The sequence below is a fragment of the Bidens hawaiensis genome, unplaced genomic scaffold (assembly GCF_021521415.1).
Source record: "Bidens hawaiensis isolate Kalapana, Puna unplaced genomic scaffold, B.hawaiensis_p1.1 tig00014033_1, whole genome shotgun sequence".
In the NCBI taxonomy this organism is placed as follows: Eukaryota; Viridiplantae; Streptophyta; class Magnoliopsida; order Asterales; family Asteraceae; genus Bidens; species Bidens hawaiensis.
In genome coordinates, this window is record NW_027492204.1 from 73,743 (window position 1) to 87,525 (window position 13,783).

At 31.4% G+C, this 13,783-nt stretch overlaps 2 protein-coding genes across 2 annotated transcripts; both read left to right on the top strand.

Annotated features, from left to right (window-relative positions):
* The first annotated feature begins 6,619 nt into the window (after positions 1 to 6,619).
* LOC143545725 (putative 3-hydroxyisobutyrate dehydrogenase, mitochondrial) lies at positions 6,620 to 11,067 on the top strand. The gene is made up of 10 exons (XM_077037555.1): positions 6,620 to 6,735; positions 7,966 to 8,054; positions 8,152 to 8,266; positions 8,395 to 8,545; positions 9,173 to 9,255; positions 9,330 to 9,425; positions 9,532 to 9,674; positions 10,317 to 10,401; positions 10,639 to 10,718; positions 10,906 to 11,067. The coding sequence occupies exons 1-10, from the start codon at positions 6,634 to 6,636 to the stop codon at positions 10,991 to 10,993; spliced, it is 1,032 nt and encodes a 343-aa protein (XP_076893670.1). The 5' UTR covers positions 6,620 to 6,633; the 3' UTR covers positions 10,994 to 11,067.
* Positions 11,068 to 12,895: 1,828 nt separating this feature from the next.
* LOC143545726 (uncharacterized) lies at positions 12,896 to 13,327 on the top strand. The gene has a single exon (XM_077037556.1). It carries the CDS (start codon positions 13,159 to 13,161, stop codon positions 13,303 to 13,305), a length of 147 nt encoding a protein of 48 aa, XP_076893671.1. The 5' UTR covers positions 12,896 to 13,158; the 3' UTR covers positions 13,306 to 13,327.
* The last annotated feature ends 456 nt before the right edge of the window (positions 13,328 to 13,783 follow it).

Genomic DNA, 13,783 nt, shown 5'->3' on the forward strand with positions numbered 1-13,783 from the left:
GTCACATGAAAAATTATTTAGAAACATTTTAACTTGTTAAGAACTAAGAAGGCTCCTATTAAGAGGAGTGTAAACTCATGAGTCATGAATAACATGTTTATTAATTTTCCAAAAAAAATAAAATCATAAGTTGGATATCAATAAAAAACACAAATATCCCGCTAAAAGCTCAAATACTTTATGAACAGACGTTTTATTGTTGTAGACATGTTTTCCTTAAATTGATACATAGTGCGTGTAATTACTACAACCTACACATAAGAATGTTTCTGGCATGGTCAATGATGTGGTTCCAACGATTAATCGTTGGCCAAAGAAATAAGATGAAACCAACCAGATTAGAAATTTAGAGAGAACTAGAATATTAATTCATAAACATTTAACAAAACAATAATGCCTTTATATAGGCTTACAAACATGTAAAAGAAAAACGTGCAGATGCTAACTAATAAAAACATGGACCCATTACTCTTCCTAATATAATGCAAGAAATAAGGAAATGTGGAGATGATGGAAACGTGAAAGTTCGGCACATAACAGTCAAGTCCATATAATCGTGTTTGTGATGGCCATGAACAACACTAGCTTGGTTAAAATATAGCTTTTACTAAATTATGATTAGACGATTCCCTTCAAAACAACCAATCACAAATGTTATTTTTCTAGAAATCAATAAAATCATTATTCTTCGTCATATAGAAAATATCACTAATTCGAATTCAGATAAAATTTTTAAATTCTAATAACTCAGTTGGCCGATTAGCACCCTTAAGTCCATGACATTGCAATCCATTTGATAATGAAAATTTGGGTATGGTTATTTTAGTTTGAAGGTATACATTTTTAATATTCATGAGTTTTATAAATTTCTTTAAAAAAAAAACTTTTTAATGGGAAATATAGTTTGAAAGTAATGCTAGGTACTTTGGTTATAATTTATAAGCTCTTTTGAGTTTTGAAGCAGTTGGGACCGAAACAGGCAATCGAACATATTCTGGATTTAAATGGCAATAAAAAATTTGAAACGCCTTTTTCGACCATGATATTTGAAAGTATCCTAAAACTTACAAAATGTTCCAATCAAGCCGATCACATGAAAATAAAATAATCAAATAGATTTGTTTGTTTGTAGAACAGAATATGTTTCCAATTATATTATTTTAACAATGATCTGTCTTTTAAACTATATAAAAATCTCCATAATTCAGTTCAATTTGTATATTTTTCTTTGTCAGAGTCTTTCACAACTCCTATACGTTGTCTCTAATACATATGTAGGGGTGTATACGAGCCGAGCTGAGCCTGAGCTTAACTAGGCTTGAACTCGGCTCGTTTTGACTTATGAGGGCTCGAGTTTTTTTTTCTTTATATTTTGTGAAAAGCTTTAAACGAGCCTAAGCTCGGCTCGAGCACGACTAGCAAACTAGGTAATGTAAAACTAATAAGTGGAAGTCTAAAAGAGGTAAAACTTAAAGATACACAAGGCTCGTTTAAGACTCGATGAGCCTAAACAAGCTTCCCATACAAGGCTCGAGCTCAGACTCGATAACTAAACGAGCTTTATTTGCGACTCGGGCTAAGCCTGTTTCAAGCTTTTATCGATTCAAGCCTGAGTAGCTCGCGAACGACTCGACTCGTTACACTATAAATACATCTCTAAAACTTTTTTCAAGAAGATGCAAATCATCTAGTCCTCAACAACATATAAGTATCTTAATATTAGCAAGTTGTATAGATTGGAGTATGGTTTACATCTTTCTAATATGTTATTGCATATTCTTTTTGTAAAATTAATTCAAAACACAACTTTAATATAATGTATTAGTATTCCTCACATAGAAACCTAAATATTTTAATACTTATTCCGAATCAAGGTACTTTTGTTTTTTAACACTTTATAACATTTTCATGTCATGTTTAATTTATATGATTGCTACATATTAAACTTGAGACAAAAGCTAGTATATAATAAATAAATACATTACTTTTATATATTCACACATAAGTCACACATGATTCTTGCCATTCGCCTTTTGGTCCAAAAATATGAGGTGATGGTTTGGGATATTATGGTTTTAGGTTCGAACCTAACTCAAAGGGGTTTTTCTCTAGTGTCGCTTTCTTTCTTGATGATGTTTTTGGATGAGTTAGGCCTGTAACGTCAAGATCAGAATGGATTGTTGATATCCTGTTTCAGAAAAACTCACTAGGGTATTGAGGGTAGTTCTAAATGTTCTTCAGAAAAAAAAAAAGATATGATTCTTATAAATAAGTTTTTATTGTTAGCTACTTTCCAACGAAGGTTCTTTAAACTTTTGCTACGGACCGAAATCAAATCCATAACCCGTCTAGTTTCGGGCTTCTGCCTTTTGGGCTTCGACAATTTTGGCCCAGAAAATAGTTCAATAAATCATTACATTAATGACATACCTACAAACTTGTGTAACGGGTTAAACCCACCTTAACCTTTTCTCCTCTCCTTTTCTTTTCCTAGATCAAACGTACTGTGGCGCTGTGGCGTGTGAGAAAAAGCTCCAAAACATTCGGATACACCACCTCTAGGGCGTTTGGGCTTCAAAATGCCTCTGAACGTTTTGTACAAAACGCTTGAAGAAGAAGGTAGGGCCAAAAATGTTATAGCCAGTGGAGAAAAACACGGAGGCAACTGCTGCTGTTTGAGACATAATTCAACTGTCCATTATTAATTTAACGCTCTAGAAATTCGAACCCAAGATCCCCTGATGTCGACTCACTTTAACTTGCTTTAACTTACAGCAAAATATTTAAATCACGCTTATTTTATACTATTTTTTACGCACACGTAACCACTGCTGCGTGCTGACATGGATGCAATACTTATCACTTGCTCTATACCATATCATTAAGTTTTTTTTTAATTAACTAACACCATCTAATATCCAAAACCTTAAAAACATATATATAAACCAAAGTACCAAACTATTTCATCTTGAAATCTACAAACATGTTAAAGTTCTTACATTTTCACATCATAATCATTTTTTGCATTTATTTTCTGTAATCAAATTATTTCTATAACAAACCAAACTATTAATAGAAAATCATATAAATGAATGGTTTTCGTATATTTCTTTTGAGGAGTCAGTTGAACACGTGCTTGTTTCTTATAGCTTGGCCCAATCGATATGAAGCTAGATTTCTCAATGGTGCAAGGTACACGTTATTTATACGTTATGTTTTGAGATTTGGTTGGTTTACATAAGTATTTTATGTTCCCAAAAGAAAAGGCTTTGTTGTTTAAAGTTTTCGTGATCTACTTGGCAAGCTTGATGGAGGATATCAAAGTGATTGGTTTTCTTTTAATCAGTAATATATCAACGTGGGAGAGGTGGAACGCGTTTAATTTGAACTCTTTGTAAGGGTGTAATATTGTGTTTTCATGGGGTAGTACTTTTTTCTCATGAATATTTATACTTGTTACTAGCTTCTTGCTAGTTGTTCGGTTTTAATATATAGTTTTTGGTTATTCAAAAAAAAGTAATATATCAAGGTTGGATGAGGTGTATTAAGAAGATTAATGTAGCAAGCCAGTTATAAATAGGTGGGTGTTTTGTTTGGTGGCGGTTTTGTTGCCCCTTTTGAAGACGCCCTTTTGTGTACTCTTTGGTGGTTATACTAAGTGTGTTTAGCTTCTTGTTAGCTCATTATAAATATATTATTTATTTTGTTGGTCGTTCAAAACACACCATGATTACATTTAAAATGGAAAAAATTAAATAAATGAAGTATATAAGTAATCAATGCATATATATATATATATAAACTAGGATAGAACCCATGTAATACGCGGGTTTGTAATAAAATAAAATAGCAAAAAAGAATAGTATAAATAATTAAAAAATGTGAAACATGAAAAAAATACTATTCACAAATCACTTAACTTCTTTTTTTTATCTTCTTATTTGTTGCAATTGAAATTTTGGATGCATTATAACCCTTGATTTAACCATTCTAAACTGAGGCAAAGACTTTTGTCATCAAAATTTTGAAAGAACTATTCTTATTTTTCTTCATTTTTGTTGCAACTGAAATTTTGAATGCATTTTAACCCTTGATTTAATCATTCGAAATTGAGGCAAAGACTCTTTTATCATCCAAATTTGAAATTTTTTTTAACAACTTGCATAATTCTAAATTTTGACTTTTAACCAAAATAACCTTGTATCTTAATAAACTTCAACATTAGTACTAACTTATAAAATTAAACATTAGTATTTTGTAGTAGCTAACAAAAGTTTTTACAAATCTTTTCTTTTAATCTGAAAACACCAACAAAAATCATGTAAAAAAGACCCAGTTTAACAAAATATTTAATAAAAAACCGAAATCAATAAAAGATCATATAAAAAAACGTCATATTTTAAGTTAATTGCCAAAATGTACGCATTCTAAAAAATTGTCTAAATGCTAATTGCCAATTGTAATAGTTAAAAAAAGTTATTTAACAACTATAAAACAATTGCTGTAGTGATCAAAATTGAATAAAACTCCTAAATGTTACCATTTGTTAATGAAGGACATGATTATTAGCTCATATTCAACATTCAAACATCCAGCAATCTAAAAAAAAAAACATGAACAAAGAATTATGAAAAGAGAAGCAATCATACTACCACTTTACACTTCAATATGATTATGCAAAATAAAGGTCATAACCCATATCACCGCTGATGATACAACCAAAATTAATAAGATACAACCAAAATACAATGCACATGCCAAATTATAACTCATCGTCTATCATAAAGATGACAAAAGATGTATGAGTTTTTACATTTTCTGTTGCCCTTGCAACAATCCAAGAAGCATGTCTACACACAATAAACAACAAAAAATAATGAAAACGGAAAATATAATACATATGCAAGAAAGCTTAAATTTTAATTTATGTAGCTATACATTCATATTCAAATATAATGGAAAGGATTTTAAAAATGGGAACCAAATTTGAAATCCTTAACTGTTGTAACTATCAATAATACAATTGATATCTTGCACAGTTGGTCTACTATCGTATTTAATCCCTTTGATTGTAAATGAAAATTATCATCGGTTGATTATACCTTCCATGGTAACTATGTTATAGTAAATAAATATTAGAGCGATTTAATTTTGAAATACTGGTAATATGGGTATAATCAATACACATGACATTAGTTAGGTTTGAATATATAAGACGCCATATGGGAATTATGTACGTTATGTTATGTTTAATGTTAAGTAATTATAATACCATGGGGTATAATAAACAAATATTAATAAGGGAAAATTCCCAAAATAAACATATTTTGGGAAGAGGTTCCAAAAATGTCCCACAAATTTTAAAATTTCAAAAATGTCCCCCCTCTAACTCATCTCCAACGAAGCGTTAGGAAGTCTATCTTTAATACTTCGTCAAAGATGTGTTAGACTTCCTAACGCATCGTCGGAGATGATGTAGACTTCCTAACACATCGGCAAAGATGCGTTAGACTTCTTAACGCATCGTCAACGACGTGTTAGCCTCTTGTTTGTTTTTTTAATATTTTATTAATATAACTAACTCTACTTGTTTTTGTGATTTTATAACTTTTAATATATAAAGTTTTATATCATTTCGAATATACCGATAAAAAATGTTTATTTTATCTATATGTTGGCATAAATTTTATTTAAAACCGCGCGGGTCAAATTTAATTGAATATTTCAATATTAATTTGACATGACTCGGGTTTAAGTAAATTTATGTCGGTCCGTAGATAGAAATAAACATTTGTTATTGGTATATTCGAAATGATATAAAACTTTATACATTAAAAGTTATAAAATCACAAAAACAAGTAGAATTAGTTATATTAATATAATATTAAAAAAAACAAACAAGAGGCTAACATGTCGTTGATGATGCGTTAAGAAATGTAATGCATCTTTGCCGATGTGTTAGGAAGTCTAACTCATCTCCGACGATTCGTTAGGAAGTCTAACACATCTTTGACGACGTGTTAAAGATAGACTTCCTAACGCTTCGTCGGGGATGAGTTAGAGGGGGACATTTTTGGAATTCTAAAATTTGTGGGACATTTTTGGAACCTCTTACTAAAATATGTCTATTTTGGGAATTTTCCCCGTTAATAATCATATTTAAGTTGCCAAAACAATCTTTTGTTTAGAATTCTTGTTGAAGAAAATTGATGTTTTCGATGAAAAATATGATTTCTTTAAATAATAATGAAAAAAAAAGTTAGAAAATGTCATGTGATAATTTAATGAATTTTAGTAAAAACTAAATAAAGGATTTTCTTTTATTATACATATTAAAAAAAAATCAGAAAATAAATATCGAATTAGGAGGTTTTATAACTTTTATTAACCTGATTTAAAAATAGTATATTTCAAAAGCAAGATAAGATTATCACCACTAAATTTACTATTATTATTTTTGTCACTTTTCTCCAATAACATGTGTCTTAACTGAAATGTATATAACTATTTTGATTCTTTTTAATTTTTAAATACCAAACTCAAACTCAAAGTGGAATATTTGTCTGAAGCTGTGTTGGCATCCCAATCCCAAACTAAACTTTAACTCACAACTGAACTCAACTGTTGTCAACAATGGTGATCTACAGATCAAGATCACTTGTAACACTCATTAAATCATCATATTCATATTCAGTTAGAAGATTTTGTTCATCCATCATCCCATCTCAATTGCAAGTAAGATTCTCATCACTCTATTCATTCATTTTACTGGATTATTATTGAATGATTTGTATGATATTTTGTCACTTTTAAATTGATTATGTCATTGAAGAAAATGTTTAAACTGCATGGAGTTGATTAGGGCTAAGTATCCCAAATTTCCTTAAGAAAAAAAAGCATAGGCCTGGTAATTAAACTAATTTTTGTTTTGTTCGTTTGTGTTCGTGAATCATTCGTTTATACTACTGAATAGGGATGTGCATAGGATGGTTGACCTGGTTCATTTCGGTTTTGGGCTAAAACTGAAATTTCGATTAATGTGCTTTATATAAACCGTTAAGTTTTGGTCTTTTTCGGTTTAGGTTTTTAGTTGGGTTAGTTTCAATTTCGCTTTTTTGGTTTTGTCATTTGGGCTTAAAAAATTTTGGGCCAAAAAAAAGTTTGCCCAAAAAAAGAGTTTAGGTCTTAATATTTGGTCTTTTTCGGTTTAGGTTTTTAGTTAATAGTTTATTTGATTATTATACATTTGGGCTATAAAATTTGGGTTGAACTATATATTATATTATATTGCTGAAAATTCAAAATAAAAAATGAAATTCTAGAATTTCGGTTTTTTCAGTTTTAATCACTCTCAAAACCGAAACCGAACTGAAAGTTCAGTTTTTACAAAAAAGTTAAAACCAAACCGTCGGTTAGTTTTTCAGTTCAGTTATATCGGTGCACAGTGCACACCCCTAAAACTGACAAGCGAACACAAACAAACACAAATACGTTCATTTTTTAACGAACAGATACGAACAAGAAAACCATGTTCGTTTAGCATGTTTGTGTATGACCGTTTGTTCAGTTAAAGTTAAAAACATCATAAGTGCGGTTAAATAAGTATTGGCACAATATGACTAACTTTTAACACTTGATATTGATTTGACCTTCCATTGTTGAAATTATCTTTGTTAAGAGTTGACTTTGAGAAGTCACATCTTGCATTTAAAAAATTGACTGCAAGGGGTGTTTGGTTGTGCTTTTTTAATTGATGATTGGGAATTTAAGAATCAGTCATATAATTATATTAAATTATACAATAGGAAAAAGAAGAATTTCAAAATCTAGTTATCTTAGTCCTAAATGATCATAAAGGGAATAACAAAACACCTTCCATTAGTAATTTATTTCATTTATTGTTTTTTTATGTTGTAACTATACATAATTTTTATTTTTCTAATGTGACATGTTTGACGATAATAGAAGGTTGGATTCATAGGTCTGGGAAACATGGGATCCCGAATGGCGAATAATTTGATAAAAGCTGGATACAATGTTGCAGTTCATGACATGTATTTTTCTGTTCTTATAAAACATTAACCTACTAAACATTATCATTATTATTATTATTTGTTTAACGGAAAATATAACGCAAGCTTTTTCTATCAGCAATCTTAGTGTCATAAAGGTGTTTTCAGACAAGGGAATCACAGTAAAAGGAACTCCAATGGAGGTTGCAGAAATTAGTGATGTTGTAATTACCATGTTGCCCTCGCCGTCCCATGTGCGCGATACATTCTATAACATTTTCCACATTTCAGATTATGCCAAAAAATCTAAACTATAGTTTCATAGTTTATAAAAAAATGTCAGTTTGATAATTTATTTGCAACTCGATTTCGTTTTGTATAGGTATTAAATGTTTATACCGGACCGAATGGTTTACTTAATGGTGGGAGTACGGTGAAGCCGTGGTTATTCATAGATTCATCTACCATTGATCCTCAAACAACAAGAAAGATATATTCAGCGATATCTAATTGTGTGTTGATAGAAAAAAAAGGTACGGATAAGAAGGGCCGATCAAATGATTAATACTGAATTAATTTTAAGCACACAACTGTGAGAATCATATAAGCATGTGTTGAGCGACCTCGATGTGTAAACAACTCGAGCCAAGCCTGGAATCGGCTCATTTTGAGCTCTATTTCTAAAGCTCGAGCTTGGTTCGTGACTCATTAATAGTTTTTCATGCTCGAGCTTGGCTTAGGCTCGACTCGTCAATTATTTATTAACTAAATTATATACATTTATATTAGTTATATCTTTTATGTATGACATAATGTACATATTTTAGTTTTTTTTTTTATCATAATTTTATAAAATGTAATAAATTATAATACATTTAATATATTTATGAAAATGATATAAATAATAGGCTAGTTTAGGCTTGCGAGCCAGCTCGAGCTCGAAAACTAAAGCTCAGGCTCGGGCTCGCTTGTCAAACAAGCTTATTTTTAGGCGCGAGCTCGTTTAAGCTCAGCTAAACTCGAAGTTTTAGCAAGCCGATCTCGAGTAGCTCACGAGCGGTTTGGATTGTTTACTCCCTATCCCTCATAGAAGCAGTTAAAAACTATTTAACCTATCATGTTGGAGATTTATTTTTTTAACAAATTGATCTGTTTAATAGATTCTTGGGCGACACCTGTCATGCTAGATGCACCTGTCTCTGGAGGTGTACCTGCAGCCGAGGCTGGAACACTTACATTCATGGTACAAACAAAAAATCCAAATATTTTGGTGTTACCATGTTTTTCAAACTAAATGCACCTTATGAGGTTTATTAGGTTGGCGGCCCGGAAGAAGCTTACAAGGCTGCAAACCATTTATTTTCATCTATGGGGAAGAATACCATATATTGTGGAAGTTCAGGGACCGGTTCGGTAAGTTTTGAGTTGCCCATGACATTTTGTGTTAATGAAGTGTGTGTGATTTGATATTGTAAATTTGTAATGTCTTGGTTTTGACTTTTGGCTGTGGTCAATTTAGGCGGCTAAGATCTGCAACAATTTGGCAATGGCTGTGAGTATGCTTGGTGTTTCTGAAGCCTTTGTTCTTGGTCAGTCTTTGGGCATTACAGCCACTACTTTGACCAAAATATTTAACTCGTCAAGTGCTCGTTGTTGGAGTAGGTAATAATTATTTTTTAACATTGCAGTTTTAGCCTTTTCGTTTGTCCAAGTCGTGATTTGAGTAACGAAAATTATTCTATCAAAACCGAATCGTAGGGTTGATATCGGTTAGTAACCATATACTTTGACAACGATTTGGAACTGGTCAAACCCGATATTCCCCCCCTCAAAAACCGGTCAAGCCGAACTAGTTGGTGCAAAAACCGGGTTTGACTTTCTTTGCCGAACCGACCAGGTTTCAACCTGAAGTGATTTGGGCCCAGAACCCGATCTGTGCACCAAAATGGGTCAAATGGGTTAAAAGTCGCCTAGAGTATAGTTTTAGCTTTTAATGCACACAACCTCCTAAACTGTTTTATTCAAGTATTTAGTTTGTCATCATAGTAATAGTGTTTTCGTATTTGAAATTAACACATAAGTTATTAATATAAGTGGTACAAAGAAGTGTTTGTTGGTCAGTCCCGTTTGTCATGGCCCGACCCGTTCCAACATGCACCAAAAATGACCCGTATTGACCCAAACAGCCTACGCAACCTCTAGCTAGAACAATGCTTATATGTATTTTGCATTATGTCATTTTAAATCCATGAGTTTATACAAGTTCTTGTATGATTATAAAATTATCATTCATACACTTGTCAGTGATACATATAATCCAGTACCGTGTGTGATGGAAGGGGTGCCCTCCTCAAGAAATTACGACGGCGGGTTTGCATCTACACTCATGGTATGCTAAATTTTTCACATTTTTGTCTTAAATTATTTGTGTTTTATATTAAAATTTTCTGCTTTTTTTTAAAGTCCCGGTCCTCCCGGACTAGTTTTTCTTCACCGGTACAAGATCTTGTTGTTTTGGTGTTTTTCTGAAAGTTGTCTTATCATCCAACTAAAGTTTAGGGGTAGTTTTGTAATTACCTAAAAATAAATACAGGATCTTGATAACTTTTTTTAATAATTAATGCAGGCTAAAGATTTGAATCTTGCTTCTGAATCAGCTAAAGAAGTTGGTCTGAATTGCCCATTGACATCTGAAGCAAAAGACATGTAAGAATTTAACAACATAAATATAATAATATAATGATTTTAAATGATAAAAAATCTTAATCAAGTGTATTTTTATTTTTTGAAATGCTATTCGTCACCCAACGATTTTTTTTCTTACGGATCTGGTATGATTGATATCAAACACATATTTATCGATCTAATGTTATTGTTTATTTTTGTTGTATAGATTCACAAAGCTTTGTGACGAGGGTCATGGGAGAAAGGATTTTTCTTGTGTTTTTCGCCATTTTTATTCGGGCAAGGATGAATTGTAATAGAATTGATTAATGAGTTAAGTCTAGGGATTGTTTGATCAAACTACATGTCATTGAAATAAGTGGTTTTACACAAACACGTTAGTGGTTAATAAACACAACCCGATATTCGACATCAACACTAGACCGTGCAACAATGAAAAAGAAAAAAAAATTATAAAACACACTATTTGGAAATTATAATATTGTTTATTAATATATTTAAACGAGAGACCATGTGAATTTGTGAAATTGATCATTTATCATATATATATCAATAGATCACAATTCAAAGCCACAGTTGTACTCTGCTCCTCCCAATACATCTACACACTAATTTCAAATTTAATACATACACATAATATATATATGTATATGTATATGTATATATATATATATATATATTCTTTTTTCTTTTTTAATAACCTTTGACACTAACCTAAATATCTGAGTGAACTTTCTGGAGACGAAATGTCAGCCTTTATACTGAGTTAACATTCCATGTCTGACTCACCGAGAAACGTTATCAAGGAAGAAACCTACCATCATGTGGCAATCTATTGAGCCAAGTTTCAAAATGATACGAGATCAAAAGGATCTCAAATCTTAACCATAACCTCATGATATTGGACGAGAAGGGCCGCTACTTAATGCATGTATATTCAATACGAAGACTTTTTTAACATATTTATAGCATCCATCATATATGGATGTGAATGAATGCCCAACTGCCAAAAAAAAATCCATGTGCAAAAACCTGTTTGTTTAGTTGGCTGTTAAAAGAGTTTAAATTGTGTTAGCATATGGAAGTTTAGGATGTGTTATCACAAAATTTACTACTTTCATTATTTTAATGAAAGTTTAGTCTTTTTTTTAGATACAGAGTTTTATCTACTCAAATCTTTACATGTATACGTTTGAACTTTTCTTAGAAAGACAGTTATTGCATCCACTATCGAAGCTCTTAAAAATGTTTTCATGTGGATACATGTCAAAATTTATACAATTCGGTTTTGGTATGAACAATATTGAGACCGGTATTGGAATAACGGAATTCCCGGCCCATACTCGATTCAAAACCCGTTAGTACCGGTTATCTTTAATTATTTATGGGTATCAGATATGTACACTTTAATTTCTGAAAAATTATATGTTGAGATTCTAAATACACATTTTAATATTTAAGGTTTTATAAAATTTTGTTAACTAAAATAATCTATATCTAATTAGAATACACTGCCACATGTGACAATTATATGACCCAACCTATTTTTCATCGTAATATATAAATTCACAATTTGCAAACCTAAAGAAAGTTTGATTTCAATTTGAAATAGGTTGGGTTTAAAAAGAGAATTGATTTTAATATTTCCGAGACATCGTCACACTTTCAATTATACCCTATCTCAAAATATCTTTTTGTAATAAATCTTAAATTTTCATTAATAACTTATACGTCGCATGAGTTTCTAACCTAGTTAAATATATATAAAAAAGCTAAAAGAATAGCAAATTAGCATATTATCCAGTTAACTAAAGGCAAAAAAGTAACATGAGGGTTGTAAACGAATCAAACCAAGCATGGCTTTGTTTATGTCCGTCCGTTAAGTTTTTATCGGACAAATGAACGGTTAACCAACACTTAACAAAACAAAGTTTTTTGTACATGTTCGCTCATTAAGAAAAAGAACTTGTTTTTGAACGGTTCATGAAAACATTTACACAAACACACTTGAACGGACATAGCATTTGTTCTTGTTCCATCTCGTTCATATTCATTCATTATAAAATTAAAACGAATTAACATAAATAAACTTTCCATCAAAAGTGACAAGGAGTATTAATTTACAACCCAACCACATACCATGTCAAACATGCAATTTTCTTGTTCGCACATCTCGTTCATATTAATTCATTAGAAATTGCGTACATCTCCAAACTTCCAGAAACCACATCACCCCATTTCCTGATTACACCTTAAATTGATGTGCGTGTCCAAATCCCATCGATCTCGTTGTTTATGAAATTATGCACACCAGGTGTTCGACAAAATGCATAAGTGAAATTACAATTTGTTTTTCCCGATGATTTAATCTTTTATTTCTGGGTATTGTTCATAACCATCTAAATCATCAAAGCCCTAAGTTTATTTCAAAAATTAGCATCTAGATAGGTGGTATTTGATTATGGCAGTGCCGTGGAGTGTGTCACTGTGGATGGCGAATATGGTGTGGATGGCAATCAGTGGTTGGGTTATTTCTTGCTTGACTGTTGCTGATGAGATCGCCGGGTCACTTCGTACCGGCGATATCGGTCCGTTTCATGTTGGTTAGGTACTGATTTGCTGCAAGTTTTTAATTTTGTTCAGGTTAGCAATTTTTTGCCCAAAATATGATATTTGTGCTTATTTTGCCCTAATTTGTGTTTGTTAGATGTGTAAATTTACCATCTTTAGTTTTGTCTCTGCTGTTAAGGTTTAGAAATTGCTTTTCTAGTCTGATTTCACATTAAATTGATAGTAATTTTGATGCCATTCAACCATTGTTCATCATGATCTTGTGCATGTGTGTTCCATGTTGATCTTGTGCATATTAGTGGTCCCAACAAGGACCGGTAATATGTTTGGCTCGTTGTCTAGTTTGGTTTTGAAAATATTGATTATATTAGGAGTGACAGTTTCTGTCACTGCACAAAAATAAACATGTTTGGATTGTCTTATTTAACTCGTTTAATAAACGGGTCTTGTTTGGGTTGAGCTCTTTATATATACGCTAACCTGTTTAATTAAATAGGTCAACCTGCCAACATGCT

Excerpts from the sequence above, each read along its gene's own strand:
- LOC143545726 (XM_077037556.1), top strand. The coding sequence starts at position 13,159 with ATGGCAGTGCCGTGGAGTGTGTCACTGTGGATGGCGAATATGGTGTGG.
- LOC143545725 (XM_077037555.1), top strand. The coding sequence starts at position 6,634 with ATGGTGATCTACAGATCAAGATCACTTGTAACACTCATTAAATCATCA. Across the intron at positions 8,546-9,172 it reads TGTGTTGATAGAAAAAAAAG|ATTCTTGGGCGACACCTGTC; the intron begins GTACGGATAAGA and ends TCTGTTTAATAG. Across the intron at positions 9,426-9,531 it reads GAAGTTCAGGGACCGGTTCG|GCGGCTAAGATCTGCAACAA; the intron begins GTAAGTTTTGAG and ends TGGTCAATTTAG.